The sequence below is a fragment of the Idiotropiscis lumnitzeri genome, chromosome 8 (assembly GCF_059441095.1).
Source record: "Idiotropiscis lumnitzeri isolate Australia: NSW breed Sydney's pygmy pipehorse chromosome 8, RoL_Ilum_1.0, whole genome shotgun sequence".
NCBI classification, from domain to species: domain Eukaryota; kingdom Metazoa; phylum Chordata; class Actinopteri; order Syngnathiformes; family Syngnathidae; genus Idiotropiscis; species Idiotropiscis lumnitzeri.
The window spans coordinates 16,580,511-16,607,597 of NC_142398.1; the positions used below are offsets into that span (position 1 = coordinate 16,580,511).

The 27,087-nt window shown below is 40.2% G+C and overlaps 4 protein-coding genes and 1 non-coding gene across 8 annotated transcripts; 3 read left to right on the forward strand and 2 right to left on the reverse strand.

Annotated features, from left to right (window-relative positions):
* Positions 1-811: 811 nt before the first annotated feature.
* On the reverse strand, positions 812-8,389 carry sparcl1 (SPARC-like 1). The gene is made up of 11 exons (XM_088303197.1): positions 8,291-8,389; positions 6,779-6,834; positions 6,640-6,693; positions 5,673-6,566; positions 3,626-3,719; positions 3,144-3,265; positions 2,832-2,952; positions 2,617-2,753; positions 2,328-2,476; positions 1,587-1,735; positions 812-1,423 (listed from the first exon to the last, which is right to left on the reverse strand). Exons 2-11 carry the CDS (start codon positions 6,830-6,832, stop codon positions 1,395-1,397), a joined length of 1,803 nt encoding a protein of 600 aa, XP_088159323.1. The 5' UTR covers positions 6,833-6,834; positions 8,291-8,389; the 3' UTR covers positions 812-1,394.
* A 3,498-nt stretch (positions 8,390-11,887) lies between these two features.
* Positions 11,888-17,372, forward strand: LOC148332398 (uncharacterized). Its single transcript, XM_088303172.1, has 11 exons — positions 11,888-12,011; positions 12,263-12,317; positions 12,481-12,525; positions 12,752-12,811; positions 12,984-13,049; positions 13,135-13,161; positions 13,249-13,311; positions 13,404-13,430; positions 13,527-13,592; positions 13,715-13,777; positions 14,884-17,372. The coding sequence occupies exons 2-11, from the start codon at positions 12,264-12,266 to the stop codon at positions 17,287-17,289; spliced, it is 2,877 nt and encodes a 958-aa protein (XP_088159298.1). The 5' UTR covers positions 11,888-12,011; position 12,263; the 3' UTR covers positions 17,290-17,372.
* Positions 17,373-18,516: 1,144 nt separating this feature from the next.
* Positions 18,517-18,590, forward strand: trnai-aau (transfer RNA isoleucine (anticodon AAU)). Its single transcript has one exon. It is a non-coding gene; the product is annotated as a tRNA-Ile (tRNA).
* A 478-nt stretch (positions 18,591-19,068) lies between these two features.
* On the reverse strand, positions 19,069-22,113 carry aptx (aprataxin). Of its 3 annotated transcripts, none has more exons than XM_088303112.1 (8): positions 21,647-22,113; positions 21,271-21,317; positions 21,107-21,160; positions 20,894-20,992; positions 20,398-20,457; positions 20,089-20,315; positions 19,696-19,799; positions 19,069-19,490 (listed from the first exon to the last, which is right to left on the reverse strand). In XM_088303112.1, the coding sequence occupies exons 1-8, from the start codon at positions 21,774-21,776 to the stop codon at positions 19,312-19,314; spliced, it is 900 nt and encodes a 299-aa protein (XP_088159238.1). In that variant the 5' UTR covers positions 21,777-22,113; the 3' UTR covers positions 19,069-19,311. The 3 variants fall into 3 exon arrangements, with proteins under 3 accessions (XP_088159238.1, XP_088159237.1, XP_088159236.1); XM_088303111.1 differs by having other exon boundaries at positions 20,894-21,043; XM_088303110.1 differs by having other exon boundaries at positions 20,894-21,160; positions 21,647-22,111.
* dnaja1 (DnaJ heat shock protein family (Hsp40) member A1) lies at positions 21,662-26,381 on the forward strand. 2 transcript variants are annotated; one of them, XM_088303109.1, is made up of 10 exons: positions 21,666-21,716; positions 21,853-21,965; positions 22,569-22,720; positions 22,831-23,026; positions 23,497-23,601; positions 23,793-24,020; positions 24,112-24,226; positions 24,893-25,008; positions 25,080-25,180; positions 25,270-26,381. In XM_088303109.1, exons 3-10 carry the CDS (start codon positions 22,589-22,591, stop codon positions 25,501-25,503), a joined length of 1,227 nt encoding a protein of 408 aa, XP_088159235.1. In that variant the 5' UTR covers positions 21,666-21,716; positions 21,853-21,965; positions 22,569-22,588; the 3' UTR covers positions 25,504-26,381. The 2 variants fall into 2 exon arrangements, with proteins under 2 accessions (XP_088159234.1, XP_088159235.1); XM_088303108.1 differs by having other exon boundaries at positions 21,662-21,965.
* The last annotated feature ends 706 nt before the right edge of the window (positions 26,382-27,087 follow it).

Here is a 27,087-nt window from a genome sequence, read left to right on the forward strand (position 1 = left end):
ACAGATAATGGATGGACGGATGAAAATAAAGACCGCTTTCTTTTGAGCAGCCTCATGAGTCTGGCTTCTCCTCAGTGTCCACCCCGTGGCTTTCTTGCTCTCCATCTTCTGCCCTCATCGTCATCCTCGCGGCAAGCGATTGCATCCTCCTGTGGCGAGCTGTTATCTCCTCCTGACTCCTGATTTTAGTGTCTGGATTCCCGCTAGCGGCGAGTTTTGAGATCTGCATGTGTCCAGCAGTCACCTGTGGGCCTTCCTCAGTTTGGACTGCTGCAACCTGCTGGTCCGGCCTATCAGTTCGTGCTCTGCGAGGTCCCACCCTGCTGGGGCACTCCACCAGAAAATACTTGCTTCAATCCAATAAGTTGGGTCAATGTTTGAGCAATATTGTCACTGCTTCCTGGAGCGGGTCTATTTCTGTTGAGATATGCCTCGGCACATCCTGCGGACACTTTCGATCACAGCAGCCCAGACATTCTTGATCAATGAGGCCGAAAAAGGTGATGAGATAATTTTCTGCTTATATTGGATGAAGCTGGTTCACCATGTCTGAGTTTGGACTAATTTATGTTAAGAACTGGCTGTAACTGCATTCATCTTGACTAGAATTATAATTTCTCTGATTGATGTTGATGTCTTGGTGGCCTCTTGATCCACAAACAAAGCATCAACTGATGTTTTTTATGGATGTTTCGGAGTCAACAGGGATCCACCAACATAACGCAACATAGTGTGCTCCATTTAGCTTTTAATGATACAGGTTGTAAATACAAACATCTCTTAAGGTAAGGTAAGTAACACATAGTTCTGACTCAAGCTGCAAAAGAATCGATTCTACAGCAATTACAGTAATTATGCCGCCTGCTACAGTTCACCGTGCATCACATTCTCCACCTAATGTTCTAATGTTTCCATTTAAAAAGAAAAAAAAAAGTAATCCAAGCAGTGGCATCTAAAATATGGAATGGTATCAAAGGTAGAAAATAAAAAATAAAGCATGTTGTTTTCAGACGTAAGGTTATTAGGATGCCAGGTTATTACATACACAAGAAGAAAAGAAAATAGAGACTGCAATTTGCAGCTATAACAGATTTCTACAAGATGTTGGAATTTGTGCTAATTATCTTCTACATTTGAACACTTACAAGGCTGGTGCAATGGACTGCTTGACAATCTCTGTTTTAAACTAAAACATAGACAGAAAATGGTCTTCCCCACATAGTTGAAAGCCTTCATTTGTCCAAAATGTATGAATTAAGGTTGCATATTAGAATTAGAGGAAACTTAAGAGGTTTAGTCTAAACTCTGATTAATGAATTCCTTGGCTAAAAAGTGTATTTTGCTCATGCTCAGCACTTAACTGTTGGAGCATGTTGAGACAACTGTCGGTGAGTTTAGAAGAGAAGGTTGACATCAATGTCATCTGTGGAGAGACAAAATTATTGGCATTAATGACTAAAGCAGACAATAATAATAATATAGTAATTACAATTAATAACTATGTAATAACTCTTATGCGCTCCTAAACAATGTATTTTTTTTAATGACTTTATTCACTCATTTTAGAACGTGTTGCGAGATCTTACTATTCTTGATTCCAAAACAGGCAGTCCACTCAGTAAGGGAAACTTGCTTGTCCTTGTCGGCATCACACTCCTGAAAGAAGCGAGAGGTACAGTGCTCCATCGGTACCAGAGGGACCCGGAGCGGGGCCAGTTCTGAGTGGGACAAGATTCTGCACAGGAGACAGTAACATAAAATGTTTGGGCGTGAGTGCATGGCCCACCGGGAAAATCATGATCATCTAAACCACAACACTACCAAAGGCCACTGAATTGTTTTCTGGGCCATCCATCCATTTTCTGTGTTGCTTCACCTCATTTGGGTTGCAGGTGGGCTGAAGCCTAATGATGTGATGTAAAATGTGACATACATAAATGTAGAAAATGACAATAATGATGGGTCGCTGCAACTACGATTTTCCATTTCCATGCAGAGATAATAATTCTAATTGGACCACATTTAAAGGGAAGGAGAGGAGCCGCTTTGATGAGCGGCAATTTCAGTCACTGTGTTCACACCCACAATGGCACACAACCTCCACTGTCAGATCCGCCAGATTTTGCTGATCCACAAAATCACCCCAAAACAATCTGATACGCTCAACTCCGCACTGAAAACAGCCAATAGGATTTTAAATGATCCGAACACGCATGTTTTGGGGAATAGCGGAAGTAAGCGGAAATCCAACAGCTTTAATATAAAAAGAGTTAAATTAAATAACATTAGAAAATACACTCTGGCCTTGCTCATTGGCAGTATCTAACCTGTCAGAGGGGTGCTGATCCAGTTGAGCAAATTGCCAGTGCACTGGATAGATATACATGTTGTAGTTCTTCTCAAAGTCTTGAGCCAATAGGTCGGCAGAGTGATTCCCAGCATGAAGACGTCTCTCGCTCTCAAAGATTTTCTTCACCTATGAAACACAGAACAAACAACTGTCTATTATATCGACGTGGCTGTTTAGTTTTCCTTTTGGCGTGTATCGAGAGAGAATTTGAAGGATAGCCAAAGTTTGGGAACAATCTATAAAATTGGAACAGCTGTATAACGCACTCTGAATCGTTGCTTGGAAGTGAGGTAGCCGTGTGACATGGAGTCATGTTCATAAAGCTGCAGCAGCACATTTTTCAGCCAATCTCTCATTCGCAGCGGGAACTGGACCAGCTCGGTATCCATACACGGAGGTATCACTAAGCAAGACAAAACAAGAGAGCCCATCGTCATGTTAGTTTTTCACGCATCCGTCTTTAAACGAAATGTTCACACACATTTGCACGGTCCTGTGTAGTCCAGATGAAGTCGATGCCCCCTCTTGGTGCCTTCTAGATTGCATTTAGTGGCAAAGAGTTCGCAAGAAGTGTTGTATGTCTTGTTGTCTGTACCACAAACCTACAGAAATTAAATGACAATGAGAAATGTCCAAATAACGTCCCCCAAAATATTTCTATTTTCTGCCCCCTAATTCAAGTTTACACTGGCGACTGAATAAATTGTTGCTCATATTACATAATCAGGGACAAACATCCATTCATTATCTGAACCGGGTCACACACATTTATTGTAATGAAGTTCAGACTTACATGATCAAACTCACTCAAACTGGCGGGACATTCTGAGGGTTCCTGGCAGACACAATTTGGCTTCTTATCGTCATTAAGTTTGCACATTTTTCCACGCTTGCAGCGGAAGTCATCGCATGGATCTGAAACCAAGAAAAAAACAATATATACTCAATGCACCTGACTTGATGTCAGTGATGTCGATCGTTGACTGCTTTTCTTTATTTCCGTGCAATTGCTGACAAACCAGTGAGCTGTAACGAAAACGCACCACCCTCCGCATTCTTTCTGCCGTCAAGCTTGCACAATGACTAAATACAACCTGATCTGTCTGTATTCACTCCTTAAGCTGGTAGAGCCGTGTTTAGCTTGCAGCCGTGAAGCAAGAATGGCTCTGCTCATGCTGAAGTTTGAGTCATATGTGCCAGTCAGCAAATTGCGAGACTGTTGGTATAGTGACAAAGTCAACGTAGAGAATGCCGCAGTATTCGGCAGACACCAACCAGGAGGGGCATCTGGGGGATGTGAGGACCTGGCACTCGGGTAGAGATCCACTTTGGCCCTTATCTGTACTGGATTCACACCAACTATTGGACCCTGTAGGAACACAGGGAAACATTTAAATGCATGCAGAAGTTTAGATGTTTAATCTTATTAAATCAGATTTAATGCAGGAAATGTAAACTGTTTTTTTTTTTTTTACTTCAGGAGCTCCTTGACAGTCGGTAATATTTTTTTTTTCCCACTTGAGGGCAGCAGAAAAAGGTATACTATAAAACACATGACTAGCCAGAAGCGCAAAAGGCCTCTTGGTTACATTATCTGTGTGTCATTGCATGTTGTTTAAACTGCTGTACATTTCAATCCAATGATTTGGTTGTTGTTGTTTTGTTCATGTGTGCTCACTTCAGCCAATGCGAGCCTTGTGGCAGTTTTACCACTCTTTCAATCCCAGCCGTTTTCACGAGAGGAAACAACTCAATCACAGCATTTTTTTCTGGATTTTGACTGATTTTGCAAGGCCTACAGGATATTGTGTTCTAAAGATAAAAACCTGGAGCTATGAAGCAAAAAAAAAAAAAAGACGTGTAAATACGTCTTTGGGAGGCAGGGACTACAATTTTGAAAATGTATATACACGTCTCCTGGATTGAATGAGTTAATATGGATGAAGTGACTTCTAATCATTTGTCCAGCTGCTAAATGCAGCACTAAAATATTCCATTCGGGAATGTGCTGTAACTGAAAAGCACATTTTCACTGAAATAATGAGATGACTACTGAAGAGTAAAATAATTGTAGCCTGGAGGCTAAAGTTATGATCCAGAAGATTTATCATTAATATCCAAAGGTATATTCTCTTATGTGTTTATTATTCCGCAGGCAAAAATTCTAACACACACTTTGCCGAATACACGCCACACACGTAAAACCAATCACACAACTGAAGTATTCAAGGAGAATGGAAACAAAGCTGCAGTCCTTCAGATGAGTTTTGCGGACAAGGACATTCACAATAGCCTGGAAGCAAGCTATCAATTTTATATTTGCCCACAAGGGAGACTTGAAGCGTAACCTTCAAGAAAAATAGTCTAATACTTTGCAGATGAGCGACTGCTGACCGCAGATATCGCAGCGTATTGTCAGGACAGTTTACATCCACGCAATATGCAGTAGGGTGAAATGTGAAGGCAAAAAAAGTTATACAGTTGGAAGTAAATACCTGGAGGGGGAATTGCCTTTACGAGACATCAAATCTCATGTGACTTCAACTGCGTGTGACCATCTAAAGGACAGTTTTTTTTTTAGCATTGATATCACTTCATTAAGGTTGTCAAGTGATGGCAAAGAGGCATAATATGATGACCACCATAGAACAAGAATTTGACATGCAATATGGGCAAGGCAATTAACGCTTCCAGTATTTTTATTGAATTGCACTAGATGAAAATATAAACACCTTTGTGTTCTCTCACCATTAGTGTGTTTTGAGGGGGGAATAGATTTAATTTACTTCATAATTAACTGTAACTAATTTCTCATTTAATTGCATAATGTCACATAATTTCCACAAAAAAAGCTCTCAAAGTACCTCCATGATGTGATGACTTGAGTTAAATGACAGTGGTGTAGTAGGACTTAGTGTTCATTTAAAATCAGTCTTATTAATTCCTTAAAAGGAAAAGCAACCCATCTATTTTCTTGACAAGAAAACCTTCTGTGTAGACCTTTGAGTCGAAACACAGCATTCTGATTAATGTTGTCTTTTTGCAAAAAGAGTTCAGCAGTAAAATCCTCCCATTTCACTCCATCTCACAGGGCAGCCATTTTGACATTTCTTGTCAACTGAAATTGACATCACAGTTAGTTACTCAGGGCCCAGGTAACGACCAATCATGGCACGGCATCAGAAAACAGGTGAATCGTGATTGAGTTGCAGTTAAAGGTTAATTCGCTTGACTTTCTTTATGATATTTTGGATTTTTTTTTTTTTTTAAATAAAGTATCACAGAATGTTCAACTTTAGAGGTTCCACGATGTGTGCCATACCCATTGTCCCGCTCTTCTCCTCTTTGCTTTTTGGACAGTGCTGTTATTGTTTCCTCCTCCCATCTCTTGAGGCGCCTCTTGGCTCTGTTCCTGTGCATCTTGTTTTTCCTCCCTTTGTGGCGAGTGCTTCCTTGTTCTTTGGTGCTTCTTGGGTCTCCGTGTCTTCCCACTTGCATTATCTCCACTCTCAACATGACTTTTCTCCTCGTCCTTGTCTTGAATTTGATCCTGACTTGACGCTCCTTGTTCTGTTCCTTGGGTATTTTGCATCACATTGTCATCATATCCATTTGTATCATCTTTGATATCTGATATCGAAACTGATTTCATGTCTTCTTTGGCTGGAGTTAGCCGTCCAGCTGGGACAATTGCGCTATCACCAGCGTAGTCAAGACTGGACAGCATCTTGGACTCGGAGCTACCTTCAGATTCTTCCAAAAAAGCAACCTTTTCTTCTCCTAAAGATTCTTCCTCATTTTTCTTGATTTTCATCTCCGGTTCTGACTCTTTACTTTCTTTCACCAACATTTCACGACTCTCATTTTTGACCCGCTCATCTTGCATCGTTACCGATTTCTCTTCCTGCACAACATCTGTTTGTGTGAACTCCTCTTCATCGACTCCTGCATTCACCTCTTCATCCATCTTTTGTGTTCCTGCTTCTTCTTCTTCTTCTTCTGCTACTTCCTCTTTGAGAAGGTCCACCAGTTCATCCTCACTCAGGAGGACCACCTCGCTTTTATGCTTTGTCATCTCATGCTCGCTGGCCTTTTTCTCAGCGGTAACGTGGTCTTCTGCACTCGCTTCCGCTTCTTCTTGCTCCTGGTTGCTGGCTTCAATAGCTACTAAAGTGGGTAAGACTGGTGACTTGTTGGCCTCCTCTATGGCAATGTCCTTTTTTAAAAAATAAATCAATTTTCAATTTTAAATGTTTTCAACAAAACAAATCCTTAAGAATTGGCTTTACCTTTTCTTTGGCTTTGTGGGAAGTCCTATGCCTTCCATGCCGATTATTTTCTACCTGTATGGAATTAGAATAGTGAACGATTATACTTGTGTATTTAAAACTTGCTTAAATAGTCTACAATAGTGATTCTTCTACTCACAGATAAAGGGAATGCGCCAGCCAGAAGGCAAATAAATACAACGCAGGCCCTCATGCCTGGAACGATAAACCAAGAGCAAAAAAGAAAATACACATGTACGTACATACGTTTTCAAGGACAAATCTAAGCAAACACCATACTTAAAACTGTGACAAATATTTTAACTTCCACACATTTTATTTGATTTGTGAGCAAAGCCGTCCCCCATCATCATGGTAGCTGGGCTTCACCTCAAGTCTCTTTCATGGCTAAAGTAAACAAGAAGCAGCTACCAGACTGGAAAAAAAGGAGACTAAGTCAACAGTGGATTTGTTTTGTTGTTGTTGCAGAGCAGAAGCAAAGCAAACATTAGCAGGAGAGCTCATGGGAAACAAAGCATTCTGATTTGGTCCAGTTAACCCTCACAGATCAAGGCGAGACATGGCTATGATGTGTGTGAATATTGCACAAGAAGAAGCGATTATGATATTAAACTGCATCAAATACTTCCACATGCAGCATGAAGCAACTCTTATTTCTGTACGCCATATTTTTATAATGCTTGTAATGTATATTGTGTGCACACACCTTGACATTCATATTTAATTTATATTTAATATTAGTACATTAAAAGTGAAGATCCTTTCCTTGAATCTTGGTTCTAAACTTTTCATCCTCTTTATTCTTTTGACATTAACAATTAATCATAATGAAAGGAGGTTGAAGTGTGGGTTTCTCTTTGTGCTCTAGGGCTACATTTACAATTTTTAAAACCGGACAGATGAGCCTGTTATTTAATAGAATTTTATTTAATTTATTTTTTTTATCTCTCTGGCACGGGTTGGGATCTTACAACTTCAACTACAAACTATCCAGTTATTGAATTAAATTAATAAACCATTTAAAATGAATCAATGTGTTTTCATTAACACATTTCTGATTCTTGATAGTGTAAATCATTTGCAGGACGAATTAAACGACAGAGCGGGCCGTAGCTGATCCACGGGCCGTACTTTGCCCACCACTGGTCTAGACAGACTGTGTCATTTTGAGCGTTCATTTGTGGTATTATCAAGTTGACATAAACCTTTAACCTGATTGACTCTAGCAATAAATGTAAATTCAAGCTGTAATTACAGTAAAGTGTCTGTCTGAGGGAAAGTCTGCCACATTGATATATGGCCCACATAATCGACATCAACTATGTAGCGGTGAGGAGGGTTCCTCAGTATGGGACTACTGACTAGTACACACTTGAATCATTCTCAGACACTGCATATATCAACATGCATATTTTCAAAGAGAGAGTCTAGACATCAATCTTGTCGTTTATATAACAGCGGTATTCACTACCAAATGGTGATACGCAGAAATCCCAAAGTATCAGACGACAAATAGTCAACACTCAACGAAATAGAAGAAAAGCTTCAGTACAAGCATCTGCTAAAACAAAAGTGAACTCATCGGATATCATCATTAAATTCACAAATTAATAATTTGAGTACAAAACACGGGTGCAGAATGATATAATACCTGTGAGTTGTTGGAAGATGAATGGGAATCCTGCACAAGCATTACTATGTGCCTCTGCTCAACATGGGAAGAACGCCTTTTGTATTCCAGACAGGGATCATACTCTACAAACACTACACACACACACACACACACACAAACGCAAAGGGTCAGTCGCGCCAACACTTTGATAAGAAATGGGTTGTGGCTAAAGACCTAAATTCTGTGCAGTATCCATTCATTTTCGATATTTACGTATTAGGATCATTTCGAGCAAGAGCTGGGGTGCAAAATAAAAATCACATTCTTCTCCAAAAAAATTCCACAATGAAAGCATCAAGCTGGTATTCGAATCCAGAACATCTCGATTGGGAGAAACCGCTAAAGCCAGCGTTGGACAGAAAAGAAAATGCGCATTACTGTGTTACAACACAAGCCTTCCTGGGGTAAGTAAATCACAATCCCGCAAGTTGGATTCATTTTTTGGAGAATGAAAACAACACAACATTTATGAAGGAAATCAGTGAATCACAGTGAACGTACATTTCATACTTTCTCACAAACGTAGTGGAAGAATAGTTGGTTCAATTTCCTGCTTTCCAACTTTTGCTCTTAACACCTGACTTTTTGGCCTTTCAGTGTGGAGTTTGCATGCTCTATCCACGCCTCTGTGGATTTTCTCAGGATGCCCAACTCAGCTTCCACATTCCAAAAACATGTAAGTTCATTTCCGGCCAGTCCCCTTGACCAAGGTGCTGACACAAGGTCTGGATTTGGTTGCCAAAGCAGTTCATAACCACCCACTGCCCTTTACGAATGGATTCAGTTTTACTGGACAGAATATGTGACAAATAAATGACCACTGTCACAAAATGTAATAACATAAATCCAAAATGGATATGATTCATCCTTTTTTTGCTCTGCTCAGAAAAGTAGGCCTCTAGGATCGATCCAAAAAATGAAAACATGAACTTAAGCAGCCATGAGACCGTTCAAATGATCAGAAACAAAATACTGGTGAGAATGGGCTTCAACTTCAATCCTTTTATTGCCATCATGGTTGTTAAAAAAAAACATTTGAAGTGGCTAAAAAAATCCACAGCACTGAAAAGATACTTTTATCGGTCCCAATGAGGTCCCTAGGCCCAGATTCAATCTTTCTGTAGAAAATGTGCTCAAGAAAAGGGCACCACCAGCCATGACTTCAAAACACAAATGAAGTGAAAAAGACATCATGGGTCTGACGAAATGGCCCATAAAGACCATTTTGGATTCAAGGAAGGAGCTTTTTGTTTTTCTGTGAATTTGAGCACTCAAAACTATATACTACTCTTGCGTAAAATTACCAAACATCACCCCCAACACAAAAAAACTGACAATAAAAAGAGTCGTCAGGAAAAATATCCAGTAGTCTTTTATGAGGTAAAAAAAATATTAGACCTTATTTGCTGGCACATTTAGGCTTTTTTGGTCCATTAGTCACTTGCCCGGCTGTCCGACAGTTTTAAAGAGGTGACCTAGAGGAAGTCAACTGCGTAGCAAAAATGTTCACTTGCATCAAGTTATTTCCCTCGCATAAATTCACAGTATTCTTGACTGTGAAGGTCAACGCATCACCCAACTTCACAGAACCACACGGCGAACACACAGACATAGTAAACCGCATGTCTGCGTGCCACAACAAGCATCAATCAAACCTGGGATCACTCCTCCCCGTTCTAAAGCAGGACACCGAGTGGCGGCTGTGGTTTGCAAAGTGCTCCAGACTTGAGTGAACATCCCCAGTCTAATTACATGTTTCTTGCGCATAGCCAAACTCCAAGGAGATTAAACAAGGAATTCTTTAGTTTTATTTAAAGCCAGACCATATATGGGCAGACAGGAAACCTTTACAACCCTCAGGCAGGAAATGTAGACCTCTTTATTTAGGTAGCCCAGTGTACATATCTTATTTCCACAGACCCATACCATAGTTCCATAAACAGGGTATGGTTACATCGGAACAAAACTATGTATTATTTACGATGGGATTCTAAACATAAAACACACACACACACGCACACACACGATGGGTTACATAACAAAACTCGATTTCTTGTTTCTAGTTGGTGCCCAGTTTAAGTTTAAATCGCTATCACATACTTTGCCACCAACATCAACACAAAATCATCCTGAAACGATGTTCGATAGCTACAGTTGTGCCCATAGGTTTATATACCCTAGGGCAGTGGTTCTCGATCTTTTTTCAGTGATGTATCCCCCGTGAAATATTACCCCTTAAGCAGCGCAAAGCATTTTTGGGTTTAAAAAAAAAAAGTCTTGAAATATGCCTGATTTATTCAACTTAGAACATTTTAAACTTTATTTGTATTAGTCCCAAAAAAAGAAATCAACATAGTGTGCTTTTTTGGATCATAGAAGAGATTTGCAACTTGTGGGAATCAATAAAACATCATCTTCAACATACAATCAGAATTTTGTTGACTCCGGATTGGTCTTCTTTTGCACTTGTACCTGAGTTTTTTCAGAAGACTTACGCTTCAACCACGACTCCATTGTTTACGTCTTCAAGTGATTGACAGGTAACGAGAGATGGCACGTGACAAATTGGGTCGGACCATTCTAGTTAGGGGGGAGAACTGGATTTTTAAAATAATTAAACTGAATGACCTACTCAATAGTAAATTTGTTTTACGTACTTCTATCTTCAATCTTCCTCGTGAAATATTGAATTAACTCAATAGTTATTTTTAAATGTTTTTTTTTCAAGTTTGTTTGGATCAGGTTTGACATTGGAGAATGCGGCACCTGTTCAAACGTTAGCGATTAGTGGCTAGCAGCTTGTGGCTAAACAAGTGCCCTATATAAACTGGCAAATGCCGTCCGACTTAATTTCCAAGGCAGTTACTGTGAAAATGACTCTGCACACTTTGATGCTGACAGCCTGACATGATTGCAGTTCTTACTTATTATTTAAAAAAAATTAAAAAAGCAGGCTTACTCAAATGTGTTGTTTTAGCCGGCAAAATCGCAATTATGGATCAGATATCACTCCGTTTCAGAGGTTAATGTCTCACTTACTAATGTTTCCAAGGGAGAAAATACAATTTGCTGATGCTTAAATTTCGGATAAATATATAATGACAAAAGTGAATTTAACATATTTCAATAATGCATAAAGGATGACATTCATAGGATGGGCAGTAGGCTGCTGACACAGATAAGGTACAATACCAAATAATGTCATAAAGACAAGGTAATCCAGCAGCATGTAAATTAGACTAAAAACCTATAAATAGATTTATAATATTAGAATATAGTACAGTAACTAGAAAGGAATTTGACTGTCTGCTGGACTTCATTATCACAAAGACAGTTGACAGATGTTGGTTAAAGTGTTTGCTTGCGCGTGTTTGTGGTGTCTGTTTGTGGTTTGTGTGTGTAATCATCACCATCCCGCCAAAATGTGTTTTGAGCTCACTCCCTGGCACAAATAAACTTTGGCGTGTCCATCGAGGAGAAATCCGGAAGGAAGTGATGTAACTGAAGCATAATTTGGTTGGCATATATACAGTAGTTGTCGGGGTTTCCTACTGCATGTCCCAACGACGAGTTTGCAGCTCAGTATAGGCGCTGGCTTCTCCTGCTCGCTATCACATATAAGCTGAAGGCTCTGACAGCTTCGCACTTGTCATCTGACTGGGATAAGATTATCCATCAAGCTTTGACTGCTTCTACCCGGGTAATATTGAATGCTTACTTTGTTTCTTATCAGTCAGTTAAATGTGTTTGCAGTTTTATTTACACAGGATTATTGTAACAATGTGGATTTTTTTTGGGGGGGGGTGTATTTTAAAATCTGCTTTCAGCTTTAGTTATTGCCAACTGTAAGAAAAAAAAATGTCAACTAAAAATAATGACTGTACCCACTTCAAAACTGCTCTGTCTCTCCGATATAGCTTTATCGTAACGTGTATTACATGTGTATTACAGAATGAAGGTCATCGGACTAACATTGTGCCTTATTGGGGCTTTATTTGCCAAACCTGTAAGTACATATTTTGAAAGAATACCATACAATAATTTCCTGTAAGTCTTACAATTTCTGTCTTGATATTATTGAACAAAAACAATCAATCAATCAAACCTGTTTTAAACATAACATGTTACATGTGAAGTAACCAGCTTGATGTTATTTCTTCTTCTGGCAGATTTCTTTTAATGGCTTGGCAGAGTCAAGTGAATCAAGTGAATCAGTGAGTGCTTTTCCCCCTCTTTCTTTCTTTTTTTTTTAAATCAATTTAATGTTGGAAATACAGCATCTCCTTAGACTAATGGCATGGTGATTATATTGTCTGCATTCTTACAACCACGTCTGCAGCTAACGGCCACAGATGTTCAAAGAACGCACCAGAGTAATGATGTTGATGTTGAAGAGTCTCATTAAATGTCTCGTTCTGTCCCCGTTGTTTTTTTTTTCAGGCTCAAACTGGTGGTTCATATGTTCCGCAATCCTATCAACATTCCTCGTACTACCAGCAGGTAATTTACTTGACTTAAATATGATTTGCTGCCATTTGCAGGGATCATTGAGAAAATCATTTCTCTTTTTTTTTGGGGGGGGGGAACTTGCATTGTTTGTGGACCTGACAAGAACACAGCAGCAATTGTTCATCATTAAAGTTCTCCCTCTTTCTGTGTTCATTTCTCCCAGTCTCAGAATGGAGGTTCATATGATCCTCAAGCCTATCAGCATAACCCCTACCAGTACCACCAGCGGGTAAATGAATATATTTTTAAATTAAGATTTCCTTCTCCGTGATGAAGGCACCATTTTGATTTTTACCTCTTCATTTTGGTTTCAGAGCTCCGAAGAAAATCGTCAACATCAAGTGAGTGTTATACTTACCGTAATGAATCTTCGACAAATGCACTAGATGCTTGAAGGGTTTCATTAAATGTCTTTTCATTTCTTTCAGTCTCAAACTGGAAGCTCCTACGATCCCCAATCCTATCAACCTTACCCCTACCAGCATCATCAGGTATTATACTTGACACGTGACTGAATTATGATTTTCGGCTACGAAAAGCTTAATATTATGGGTTTTTTTTCCTTATCTTTTGTGCGTTTCAGAGCTCGGAAGAAAATCGCCAACATCAAGTGAGTATTTTTGTCGTTAGATGACAGTGATGAATCATACATAAACAAACCAGATGTTGAAGAGTATCATTAAATGCTTCTGTTAATTTCTTTCAGTCTCAAACTGGAGGTTCATATGATCATCAGTCTTATCAGCAATACTTGTACCAGTATTACCAGCAGGTAATTTTTTTTCAATGCGGGATGAAATTTGATTTATTTGTTTTATTTTTTTTAAGAATATGCCAATAATGACGTAGATGGTAAAGCATATCATTAATTGCCTCTCTGATCATTTCTCTCAGGCTCAGAACGGAGGTTCCTATGATCCGCAATCCTATCACTATTACATGCAACATTACCAACAGGTGAGTTACTCTTAACTCATTCACTACCAGCCAAGTAAAAAAAAAAAATGTATATTTGACGTCTTTAGCCGTCGATGGCAGTAAATGAGTTAATGTACTTTTAAGAGGTATTCTTTACACTTCTATTTGGGTTACTTAGAGTGCTGAAAATGTGTTAAAAGGTTTTAAGCCTGTTGTATCATTGACAGTTCTTTTTTATTCTATAAAGCATTCAAAATTTGACTTCCTGGAAAATTAATCTAATTCTGCAATCTGATTTAATTTTACTTTGCCTTGGATCAGTGGTGTATTATAGTTTTTCTTTTTTTTTTTTAAATGATTTTGTCCTAAAAGACTATACATCCTGTTGTAAAATCAATTACAGATAGCAATAGCAAGAGGAAGAACACCCAAGCGCAATGTTGAAAAAATACTGTGGTTTAAGGAAGGCAAAAACTCATTAGTGTTTCTAGCGGTGCTTTTATGATGTTAGTTTTTCCTGTGTCGCAAATCCAGGCAGCACAATGGTCAACTAATTAGCACGTCTGCCTCACAATTTTGAGGTTCAGGGTTGAAATCTCAGCTGTGCTTACATATGTATTCTTTGAGTACTCCGCCTTCCTCCCAGATTAGGAAAATGTGCTCATTAAAGACTCTCGATTGTGTTTAGATTTGAATATGAGTGTCATTTGTTGTTTGTCAACACAGTAGAATTGATAAAGAACATTTTACTCTAAAAAGACTATATTTGGTCCCTGTAAACTTTGAGAGTCAAATATTCAGCATAAAATATTTTACTCTCAAATTTTACTCTGCTTAATGGGATCAAATAAAGCCTTTTTAAAGTAAAATGTACTCAACTGTTTATATCTGCCCCGAGATTCGCTAACAATCAGTTCCGGGTGTACCGCACTTCTCGCCCAAAGTCTGCTTGGATAAGATCCAGCTTGCACAAATCTTTTAACGAGGACACTGTATGTGGCAAAGAAAATGGATGGATGCAGCTCGCTCCAGACTGCCTACTGCACACCTAATAGTAGCCATGCAAGCCACATGGTGGCATACTGAAATAAAACCTACTATCTAAAAATGTAAACCCAAAGGCTTATTTTTTTTCTCTGCTTCAGAATTGGGATCCAGCTTCTGTGAGTAGCGACAAGCAAGTTCTAAGTCAGTCAGAGCAGCACACAGCTGACATCAGCGACACCACCAGCGAGGAACGAGACACTGGCACAGTCACAGGTGAGAAAGCTGACACTGGTGACAGTGACGAGAGCGTGAGTAGCGAAAGCCACGAGGCCAGTGATAGAAGCCATGACATCAAGGGCCAAAGCGCGAGTGATGCGACTGACAGCACTGACAGCACCAGCAATGAAACCAATCAGAACGGAAGCACCGAGAGCGAGGCCACCACGAGTGAGAGTAACGAGTCTAATGAGACCACCACGAGTGACAATAATGGACCAAGTCAAACTGATGACAAAAGTTATACCATCAAGAGCCTCTTGGTGAATAAAGTTGCTTACAAAAGAGGGAGCAACGGTGGAGAACCTGATCAGCTCGTCAAGGGTGGTGACGGAACCAGCAGTGAAAGCAGTGAGACCAGCAAGGCCAGCGACCATACAAGTAGTGAAAGCAGTGAAACAAGCGACGCTCATGACCATCCGAGTCATGAAATCAAAAAGGCGGACAACAGCAGCGAGAGTGCCAGTGATGAAAGCACCGAGTCCAGTGAAACCAGTCAGACAGTTAAGGTCAGCGAAGTAAACTATGCCGTCAAAAGCTCACCAGTAAGTGATGTGATTGACAGCAGTGAGAGCTCCAGTGAAGAAACCAGTCAGACCAGCGTGACCAGTGAGATCACAAGTGATGACAGCGACCACACAAGTAGTGAAAGCAGTGAAACAAGTGACGCTCATGACCGTACAAGTCATGAAATCAAAAAGGCGGACAACAGCAGCGAGAGTGCCAGTGATGAAAGCACCGAGTCCAGTCAGGGTAGTCACAGCCCCAGCAGTGAAACCAGTCAGACTGTGAAGGTCAGCGAAGTCACCTATGCCATCAAGAGCTCACCAGTAACTGACGTGATTGACAGCAGTGAGAGCTCCAGTGAAGAAACCATTCAGACCAGTGTGACCAGTGAGATCAGTGCTAATATGGAGGCCAGTGATAGCAGCGAGTCCAATGAGAGCACCAGTAGTGACAGCAATGCTTCAAGTCAAACCAGTGACAAGGGTTATACCATCAAGAGCCCATTGGTGAATAAAGTTATTTACAAAAGTGGCAGTATCATTGAGCAACCGAGCAAAAATAATGACAGAACCAGCAGTGAAAGCAGTGAGACCAGTATGGCCAGTAACAACACCAGTAGTGAAAGCAGTGGAACAAGTGGCACTCATGACAGTTCAAGTCAAGAAAGCACTGAGGTGGAAAACAGCAGCGAGAGTGCCAGTGATGAAAGCATCGATTCTGGTAAGACCAGTCACAGCCCCAGCGGTGAAGCTCATCAGACATTTAAGGTCAGTGAAGTCACCTATGCTATCAAGAGCTCACTTGTAAGCGATGTGATTGAGAGCAGCGAGAGCAGCAGTGAAGAAACAATTCAGACCACTGACACCACCAATATTGACAGCGATGATATTGGGAAAGCCAGTGACAGCAGTGAGTCCAATGAGAGCACCAGCAGTGAGTCAAGTCAAACCGATGACAAAGGTTACACGATTAAAGCCCCATCGGTTCATAAAGCACTTCACAAAAGTAGAAGCGATGGTGGCGACGCCAGTCAGACCAACAAGGGTAGTCAAGCGACCAGTAGTGAAAGCAATGAATCAAGTGACACCCATGACAGCGCAAGCCATGAAAGCACCAAGGAGGACAGCAGCAGCGAGAGTGCCAGTGATGAAAGCACAGAGTCCAGTCAGACCAGTAATAGCCCAAGAAGTGAAACCCATGATGTTGTCAAGATCAGTAAAATTAACTATGACTTCAAGACCTCACTGCTAAGTGGGACTGACAGCAGTGAATCAAGTGACACTAGCAGTCATGAAAGCAGTGGATCCAGTCAAACCACCACTCGGGAAAACACTGTTATCACCAATGCCGGGGACATCACGGGACGTAAAAGCAGTGAATCCAGTGAGACCACCAGTCAGGAGACCAGCACAACCACTAAGGACAGTGACTCCACTAGTCACGAAAGCAGTGAGTCCAGTGACACCACCGAGGATGATGACTCCACAAGTCATGAGAGCAATGGATCCAGCCGTACCACCAGTCAGGAAAGCGGTGAAACCAGCAAGGGCAGCGAGAGCACCAGCCACGAGAGCAGTGAAACCAGCAACGCCAAAGACAGTAACAGTCATGAAAGCAGTGAGGCGCACCAAAGCAAAAGTGCAGACTGTAAAGACGGGGATGAGAGCTGCGAGAGTGAGGAGTATTTCTTCCAGGACGTTGGTGACGACGCCCACTATTCAGTGGACCATCTCTTGGTGCCGGATGAAGACGACATGGAGTTACGTCTACGGAGAAGATGACCTCACCAAAAGGAAGTAGCCCATGTCGACTTCAAGACTGTTGAAGAAGCTGTCTGATGGTATTAGGCGGACTATAAGCTATTTTCTTTTCTACTCCTGAATGTTGATATTGGCATCATAATGTTACTATGTGTGTTTACTGAAATTATTTTGTTCTTCTGTCTTCACCTGGCAGCAGAGTGTATCTATACAGTTTACTGCATTTTGTGTATGTCTTATGAAAATAAATCTTTAATTTTTATTTGGCTTTGTCATCCTTAAACACGTACTCTGCTGTATGTCAGTCACACATTTCAGTAGTATTTCTTTAACATGTTGTTGTGGTTAGTTTGTCCTGCGGATTATTAAAAAAAATTCTAATTATCATATAATAAACTATGTCATTGAGATACACACGCAGAAGCATAGCAAGCTAGCTAAAGCAGCAAACAAAGCAGACTTAACTTCTCCAACTCAACAATTACACACACACATATATATCTAAAATAAATAATTAAAAGAAGAAAGTAAAATCAATTCAAGTGTCATTATTGCCGTTTCTCTTAAGAAACCACTCATATTGGTTGTAGATCCGTCTCTTAATTTCCTATCCACCCTATAAGAACGATCAGACAATAGCCTATCACTTACAGTCACATAATGTTTTGAAATTCCCACTTTCAACCGAAAATAATGTCAGGGAAAATGGACCAGGGTAAATGCCGGTAAGTGTAATATTCAAACATGTCAGATAGTTGACAGGCTGTGGACGTAATCTTCTATCAACTGCTGTATTAACCTTCAACCCGTAGATGGCGGTAACAGACATAACAACTGTAGTGATGCAAGGCGTGCAGCGCGCGCTTAAAGGTCAATTATCTGGAGTGGCAGCTTGAAGGGCCAATCAGATTTCAGGAGAGGCCAGTTCCACCCCGCCCCTCGCGAAAAGGGTCTGGCTGCCGCCCCTTGTTCTCTGGCACTCACTCCCTCCTACCCCACGTTGTAGGTCTGGCGGGAAAGGGCGGCTGGAGCGACACTCTCTTGCCCCACTCTGGTTTCGCCTGCCTTATGTCTGTTTAAAGATAATTGCTGATAACGTGCTAAAACTAAGGACAATGTTGAACTAGATTGTAGCGATATTCCGTTAAATTCTTTATTACGGTTACTTTGTTTCAACACGAGTGTGCAGTTCGCTTACGTTTATGGGATCAAGTTATGAATAAAAATAAAAAAAACGTCGACGTGTATGGCCGGTTAGCTCAGTTGGTTAGAGCGTGGTGCTAATAACGCCAAGGTCGCGGGTTCGATCCCCGTACGGGCCAGCCAGAGTTTTTGCACTCAAGGCGACCGAAACTCAACAATTTTGTTGCGTGTTTTAAAGTAATATATTGGACACAGAAAATGCAATAAACATTCCTAGTACTAGTACTGAGACAGACCTTTTATGTCGTCTTTATGCTGAAAAGAAATGCACTCTCAATAAAAAAAATATATATTATATCCCAAATACTATAGTATTTGATTTAGCTTCAGTTGTCAACATTTTTTCAATCACAACTGTAATTTAGACTCAAAAAGGTTTTTAACCCATTTTTTTTTCTAAAACTTTTTACACATACCGTAATGTAATATGTTTAGGGTGCTGGTTCCTTAATCAGTATTTTCAAACAACAATGGAATGGTGACGAATATAAACTGCTGTTTATAACATTTTTATGGAGCAATGTTATCACATAATGATGACCTATCTTCAAAACACACATATTTAAATACAAATGGTAAAAATATTGAGTCCATCGGTTACAAAGTAGTACAGAAGCTGTACACATTTCCTTTAATCTACATTGAATGTTTTACAAAACAAATTGAAAAACATTTAAATATATCCACCCATTTTCGCGACCACTTATCCTCACTAGTTGCGGGTGAAATGGTGCCTCTCATCCCAGATGATTCTGGGCAACAAGCAAGGCGAGGTACATCCTGGACTGGTTGGCAGCCAATCACAGATGTCCGACAAAGAAGCTATGAACACATGAGGTGCTATGATGCATTTGAGGTCCTACTCTCATCAGGGAAATGGGACTTGAGATGCTGTTTCAGGGCTGGTATAGTGGGAACTTCTTTGCGACACAAGTGGCAACGGAGAGGAAGCTTCAACAGCTCACTGGTGCCTTCTTTGACTGTTACCCTTCCATCAGTTTCAAGCATACGGATGACGTCTGCGGAGAAATCACAACAAAAGAGCACAATATATGAGTGACAAAAAGACAAAACTAAATTAGTAAAATCATCCCTGCAGTATAGCTAGCTAACTTATTCGCAGGACTTGCAGGGATGAAATATTAGTTTTTAATAGTAGGCTATCACTAATTTAGCAGGGTTATTTGCAGCCCAACTAATAACAACATACTGTATTTATCTCACCTTGAGACTCGATGAAATAGTCTGTTGTGAATGAGTTCCAGTGCTTTTTGTTTTTTAAGCAAGGAGAATCAAAGTCTTGGCTGATCACGTGGAGGTGCACATGACTATATGAGAAAAAAAAAAAAAACACAAAATGTACGTGTGTTATAGATTACATTATATCAGAGTATACTACAATTAAAATGGTTAACTCTTCAATGCTTGTCTTTCTATAAGCAAGATGTAAGGATTGTTGACTTCTCACTTTGGGCCACCAAAACTAGTGGCTGATCATGAAAAATTTTGCTGAACACCACACAGTGCCCAACAGTTCAGTCGGGTTCGGCCACATCATTCAGTGTGCAGCAGACCTTACGACCTCACACATAAACCATCACCAAATGTTCTAGTTACCTCATACTTGGGATGGCATGGTAACCACTGCGAAAGTCCAAGGAACTTGCATGTGGGCACTTTTGAACCATATGGTCAGCTACGTCCTGCATGTGCTTGACCAGGCTGCAGTGCTCATCACGCAGGGCCTGCAGGCTAGGAATGGATATCCATGGGAGGACCAGCCAATGGTAACGCGCTTTGGGGTATTTGTCCTTGATTACAACCACTTTGTCATCTTTAAAGACCTAACAAGAAGAATTTGGAAAATGTAAAGAAAAGATACACTCAGAATTGTGATTTACTGATGATATGTTATTTTTAAAGGACCTGCATATTGGGGTCTTGCATCGAAGCCTTCAACCCTTGGCTCCAATGTCCAAAGGTTTGCTGCAACAGATTACATTGTACTTTAGGTTTTTGCTGTAGCTTACCACATTACTGCAAATCAGAATCAGAATGCAGATGTTGCTCCCCAATTAATCATAAGGTGGGTCACCAGAAAAAAATAGGGAATGGAAGAAAGTTGAGATCTGATGTCAAGACAAGAATGCACCTCACTAGAGTGATGGAGGCCATAAGTACAAGAAAAATATACTATAATTCTATGATTATGACATAATTCAGTAAGACACAAAAACCTCACCATCACCCCAAAAAAACTTTTCATCCGGCCCTGGCCACCACTTTAGGAAACATGATAACTCTTATCTTTGCTTTACTGTAGATAACTGATCATCATGATATCTGAATAACAATTATACATTAATTATTCAAAGGTAAAAGTCAATACATCGGCACAACATTTTAGTTGTAAATGTCTTACATTGATCTCCCTTGACTCTTCAGCTTTGACAGATCCAGGCAGTTGTTCTGTTTTTTTGGCTGCTTTTGGACTGGGAGCCTCTGGACAGCCTTTGTCATTCTTTGAAGAGATAACCAGCAGTCTCTTGCAACTACCAGGATCTTCCTTGAACTGTATAGTGTATGGATACACCTCATTGACAATGTGGAGTAACTGGCCTGGCTTCATTCTCACCTCCTTCCCCTGTCCCACCACCACAGAGTCTATGGAGGTGGGGTTTGCACCCAGCTGTCGAATAAAAATGGGAAAGGGATTCAGTAATCAGCCCCCCGAAAAGATGTGGAATTATGAGTATTCATTGTGCAAGATTAGTCACACATTTTTGCATTTTCTCTTACCTGTTTAACTTTGACAAAACCTTGGCTGCAGTCTGCTTTCAATTCAACTGGTTAGGAATGGATAGGGAAAGTTTGGAATGTATAAATCTATCAGATGACATTTTACATTAGAATGAGAAAAATACTTTCATAGAGTGAAGTTATTAAGTAGGCTACTACAGTAAAATATGAGTCATGCAGATCAGGCCACCTAGATTGCGTGTATGCAAATCAGAAATTTAATATTTCAGAATCCATAACAACATTGATATTAAATCATTTGGAACAAACTAAAATCACATGAAGCGTAACTTTATCTCATACGTAGGTACCTGTCGTGGGCGTAGTTTATATTTGTCTCACACCTGCGTGAATCGCTCGAACAGTTTTTATTTACCTTGTTCCCTGGAGCATTTTTTGTCTTTAATAGTGGTTTGTGGCCCACGACCCAACACAACTGGCTGAAGGTGAGGCAGCAAGATGGGCCTGTGCGTTTCTTCCTGACTAACAAGCTTACAAATGGGCATTTTACCATTTTATGTGGACCACCAATATAAATTACAGTCAGATTAGCAAACCATCCCACGCCTGCTTTGACTCCAGGCGGCGCTTGTTGATGACGTCATTGCAGTGCTTGCCCCATGGCGGAGAAAATTCTGGAATTTTGAAGTCTTCATTTGACTTTTTGGTGGCGTCAAGGTGGTGCTTCGCATAAGGTTGGAACGTGTTGTCACACGCGTGCGAATGAATATTGCGGTATTAATTCCGGTAATGGGTCAATATTAGAAAAAATACCATCGTGTCTTAAGCTAGCATGTTAGCATTAGCCATTACATTGATCCGGCGATCGAAAGCAGGGCCGGTGAAACGAAACCTTCTGTACAGTGTGTCAATGCTACGTTGACTTCAGTTGTTTCTCTTTTATACCCACGTGTAAATATTAGTACAGAAGTAAAATAGATTTTTAGCAGATGTTTGCGTTTATTTGCTTCTTTCCATTTTTTTAATAAAAGAGATGGATTTTCCGACAAAAAACGACTTGGATATTTTTATGAAACTGAATATGTATAATTGTATTGCCTTTGGTTATTATTTTTAAGTTGACGTCTAGAAATGTCAAATATTTCTTATTTGGCCATCCTCATGAATAACTAGTCAGATTTAATTTTTCCATGCTCATAAAGACAATGTCTGTATTCATTCACTTGTAGCTTTAAAAAAAAAAAAAAAAGCGTGGTGTCAGCGTGTAGTATGTCTCAAAATTAAAAAAAATGGGAACGTAATACTAAATGCTTTTTCATTATCTCTGTTTTTCCAAGGTTATCATCTCAAGGCAAACATGGTGAAGGAAACGGGTTTCTATGACACATTGGGTGTGACACCTAATGCAACTCCAGATGAGCTAAAAAGGGCTTATCGCAAACTTGCTTTGAAATATCATCCTGACAAGAATCCGACAGAAGGCGAGAAGGTAATAAAAAGTGGACAAATTGTGTACATTTCTGTCTGACACATTGCAGAGCTTGATACCATCAGCCACATAGATCCTATCTAATAAGTATATATATTTTTTTTTGGTAGTTCAAACAAATCTCACAAGCATACGAGGTATTGTCAGATGCCAAGAAAAGAGAGATTTATGACCGTGGAGGAGAAAAGGCCATAAAGGAAGGAGGGCCTGGTGGTGGCGGTGGTGGAGGAGGAAGCTTTGCATCACCCATGGACATCTTTGACTTGTTTTTTGGAGGCGGGAGGCGGATGCAGAGAGAACGAAAAGGTGTGGATACCCAGTACATCAATTGATTTTCTGACACTGAGCTATATTCGTATTTCTTTCACTGAAATGTACTAATTTATATAGAGTGTTTAATAAGTCTATGTCGCTTTGTGTTATCTTACATTTCAATGACTGGTGAAGAAAACCCAACTTGTATTTCCTGAAAATTTTATCCGAAATATGCATTGAACACTTGGTCACGACTCGTTCTTATCAAACTGTGTAAGACATAAAACGCCTTCTTCTCCTTTCCAGTAAGTGGTATTATCAGTAAGTAGCACTGAAATCAGTGCAAACCATGTGTTGTGCAAAAAGATTGTGACATTACAATGGCCTGACAAGACAAGGTCACCTTTGAAGCAAAATCAATTTTATGTTGCGCCCCTTGCTAGTTCCTATGAGTTTTTGTTAAGTGACAGACACCTTGTATAGTATTAACATATATTTGCATTTTGTTCCTCCCATGGCAGGAAAGAACATAGTGCATCAGATTTCAGTAACACTGGAAGATCTTTATAATGGAGCCACAAGGAAACTTTCTGTCCAGAAGAATACTATTTGTGAGAGATGTGAAGGTATGTCAACAGAAAACAATGTAGTAGATGTGTGTGTGCGCAATTTAACTATGGACAAAAGTCCAGAATATTTGGAAACGGGACTAAAAATTTAAAAAAAAAATTTTGTGGACAAGACTTTTTGTTTTTGTAAGAAACCGCCACAGCACAGAAGTTGAACTTTGACAGCTTGTTAAATATTCTATCGGCAGGTCGCGGAAGTCGTAAAGGGGCAGCCCAGATGTGCATGTCATGCCACGGTACGGGCATGCAGGTACGTGTCCACCAACTGGTGCCGGGTATGGTTCAGCAGGTGTCCACGGTGTGTCACGGCTGTCAGGGCCAAGGACAGCGAATAAGTCAGAAGGACCGCTGCAAAGCGTGCGGGGGTCGGAAGATCCTGCGACAGAAGAAGATTCTGGAGGTCCACATTGATAAGGGTGAGAACAAAGGACGAGCCAATCAAAATGCATCTCTTAATTTGCTCGGGTAAGATCATCCCAAAATGAAGCCAAATGTTACATTGCACAGGAATGAGAGACGGGCAGAAGATTATGTTCCACGGAGAGGGAGACCAGGAGCCAGGTCTTGAGCCAGGTGACATCATCTTTGTCCTGGACCTGCAAGAGCATCCACGTTTCACAAGGTAACATGGCCAATTTCTAAACGTCAAGTTGCTGCATTTACAATATATGTAGGAGTGTAACGTAAGAGTTTATCACATTATATAAGTACTGTATATGGTGGATATGTATGCTTCATTTGGGCAATTATGTTCTTCCAACATTTTTGTAGGAAATTTGGTCTTTTTATGTTCACTGCCTCTGTGCAGAAAGCAAGGTTCTTGTGTTTTGAGTGGAACAACTTGCTCCTGAAATCAACTTTGGGTGAAATAAAACGGATATTGTGAGGCATTCATTTTGGCCTCACATATTTCTGGATGATGGACAAAATTTGGCTGGTTAAGCCACTTAGGAGAACCCAAATCCACAGTTTCCTGCACTCTTAACATAATGCCAAATTTCGTCTCACTTAAATCTCACAGTGCCATTTTGTTCCTGAAAAGCAGAATTTTCACTTCTGGTACTTTATTTCTGTTTTCTCTATTCGGCTCTTACTGAACATGCAGTGTTAAGATTAGCAGATTGCAAACAGTACTCCAAATATGAGACAAGTTTTTGCTTCGAAGCAGTTCGTTTGTGATTCTCAGTTGAAGTTCTCTGCACAACTCAAAATACTTCCAACACAGAATCACTGTCATTGTTATTACCATCATCATTACTGTAATTCTAATTTTGGAATGTACTTCCAGGAAAGCAGAAGATTTGACCATATCGATGGAGTTACAACTGGTAGAAGCTTTGTGCGGTTTCCAGAAGCCTGTCCAGACACTTGACAACCGAACTCTCCTCGTCACTTCCCATCCAGGTCACAACCGGATTCTTGACGAGGTCTTGACAAAAATCAGTTAATCCATGTAACACTGTGTTTTCCCACAGGTGAACTGATCAAACCCGGTGACACAAAGTGTGTCTCCAATGAGGGGATGCCAATGTATCGCCGGCCATATGAGAAAGGCAGACTCATTATTCACTTTTCTGTAAGACAGCCATTTATGCACATGCATGCAACCAATGACACCCAATGTCATACAAGTTTGAATGCGGAGTCACAATTGCTTTCCTCTAGGTGGTGTTCCCAAAATCCAACTTCCTCCCAAAGAACAAGCTGAAGGAGCTCGAGAGCTACCTTCCGCTGAAGGTGGACGGGGAGCAGCCGGAGAGCATGGACGATGACCTCTACATCTACGCCGACCTTGAGGACTGTGACCTTGAGAGCAGGAAACGACACAGGCATCAGCACTACCCCATGGATGAAGATGACTATGCCAGTACCGGAGGTGTGCAGTGCCAGACCTCTTAAACAACCCCCCGTGCATTCCATAACCTTCATCTTCTAAAATTAAGCGCCTTTTTAAAAAAAAAAAAAATAATCTCATGCACCTTTTTTTTTTTTTTTTCCCCTCAATTGTCGAACTGAACCACAAAACTGTGTTCATCGTGGTAATTTTTGGATGGAGGTCTGAAGGACTTTGTTGTTGCAGCTGCTGTCATGACAATGTATGAAAAGGTGTAAGTTTTCTGTGTCCCCATCGTGCTTTTTAATGCAGGGGCATACAGCTACAATGCCAATATCGTAATATCGACTAACTTTTTTATAGTGTTACTGAATCACTTGCTGTTGTAAACATCTTGTCAATGACCCGTTCAATCCAGTATGTATGTGCGTGTGTGTCTATGTGTTAAAATGGAGTGTGCATGCTGTCGTGATTTTACTTTTATTTTACCCTTTTTAAAAGGGCTATTTTCTAAACATTTCTTAACCTTGAAAATGTGACGAAAAAGCTAAGCAATTAAACATTGCCTGAAACTAATTTATCAGTTGGAGTTTCACTAACTTTGGTTCGACCATAATTAACCATGTCAATTGTGGTATTTGATTTGCTTTTGTAACTGTCAAGCGGATGATTTTACGGCGTGAAGGAAAAAAAGAAACGGCAGCCAGACTGCTGTTCCAGTCGGGTTGAAGGGGCCACATCCCCGGAATCATTTGCATGTTATAAACTTTAAGGAATGACATCTGGTAATTGAAGTGAAAAGATTTAATCGACAGAAAGAGTTTAAGGCCTGCAGGTGACCCATTTGTCTCGTGTCATGGTGGTTGTTGACTGTAAATGCCATGTCGGTGGGCGGGGCTGCAGGTGTGCTCCTCTTACCTCAATAAATGATTGTCTTAAGGAACTTTGCAATTGTTTTAATCATACTGTGAAATGCGACTATGCTAAGCAACGGATGTTTCACATCTTCTCTTTGGATGCAAAGAAGTATTTTTAATTCATGTTCAAGTCAATTTTTTTTTTTACGTAGCCCTTAATCACAGTAAAATTTTAATAGGCTTCACATGTCTACAGTTGATGACAAAATTCCGGGCATCTTAAAATGCGTTTAGTGTACTGTAAAACAGAGATGCAAAATTACTGTGGATGTAATGTTTTTATATCGAAGTTTGTAGTATACAGTGGCAAGAGTTTCAAGAGTGTTTAACACCAGCAATATATCCAAAAAGATATTTCTACATCTAATCATTTTCACTAGAAGGATGTTGATTTGTGGTGTGGGGTGTAATTCTTTTTTTTTTTTCCATTTATTTAAACAATCCCTACCACTCAGTATTTTTCCTACTTGAGTCGTATCATTCCGATGTGAAAGTTTGCCTAAATTTTGTGAGTGTTGAGGGGAGGAAATTTTTCTCGGCGAACGCTATGATTTGGTCATGCACGGCATTGCTGACCTTTGACCCGTGTTATTCCCAAATATACACTAGTGCAAGTGTAATTTCTTTACAACTTACTGGTTAGTTTGTTTCTTAGAACAATAACACACACCAAAAACAGTGTAGAGGTGGGCTTCTGATGTAGATGCGTTTGAAAACGTCCCAAATATTAGT

Coding starts and splice junctions, on each gene's coding strand:
- sparcl1 (XM_088303197.1), bottom strand. CDS start 6,832: ATGAGGGCCTGCGTTGTATTTATTTGCCTTCTGGCTGGCGCATTCCCT. Junction 3,720..5,672: donor GGAGAAGAGCGGGACAATGG/GTATGGCACACA, acceptor GTGTTCCTACAG/GGTCCAATAGTTGGTGTGAA. Junction 3,266..3,625: donor TCCCCCAGATGCCCCTCCTG/GTTGGTGTCTGC, acceptor TCTTGGTTTCAG/ATCCATGCGATGACTTCCGC.
- LOC148332398 (XM_088303172.1), top strand. CDS start 12,264: ATGAAGGTCATCGGACTAACATTGTGCCTTATTGGGGCTTTATTTGCC. Junction 13,162..13,248: donor AAGAAAATCGTCAACATCAA/GTGAGTGTTATA, acceptor CATTTCTTTCAG/TCTCAAACTGGAAGCTCCTA. Junction 13,431..13,526: donor AAGAAAATCGCCAACATCAA/GTGAGTATTTTT, acceptor AATTTCTTTCAG/TCTCAAACTGGAGGTTCATA.
- aptx (XM_088303110.1), bottom strand. CDS start 21,776: ATGCCCATTTGTAAGCTTGTTAGTCAGGAAGAAACGCACAGGCCCATC. Junction 20,458..20,893: donor AAGAGTCAAGGGAGATCAAT/GTAAGACATTTA, acceptor AATCTGTTGCAG/CAAACCTTTGGACATTGGAG. Junction 19,491..19,695: donor CTATTTCATCGAGTCTCAAG/GTGAGATAAATA, acceptor ATTTCTCCGCAG/ACGTCATCCGTATGCTTGAA.
- dnaja1 (XM_088303108.1), top strand. CDS start 22,589: ATGGTGAAGGAAACGGGTTTCTATGACACATTGGGTGTGACACCTAAT. Junction 22,721..22,830: donor ATCCGACAGAAGGCGAGAAG/GTAATAAAAAGT, acceptor TTTTTTTGGTAG/TTCAAACAAATCTCACAAGC. Junction 25,009..25,079: donor CCTCGTCACTTCCCATCCAG/GTCACAACCGGA, acceptor GTTTTCCCACAG/GTGAACTGATCAAACCCGGT.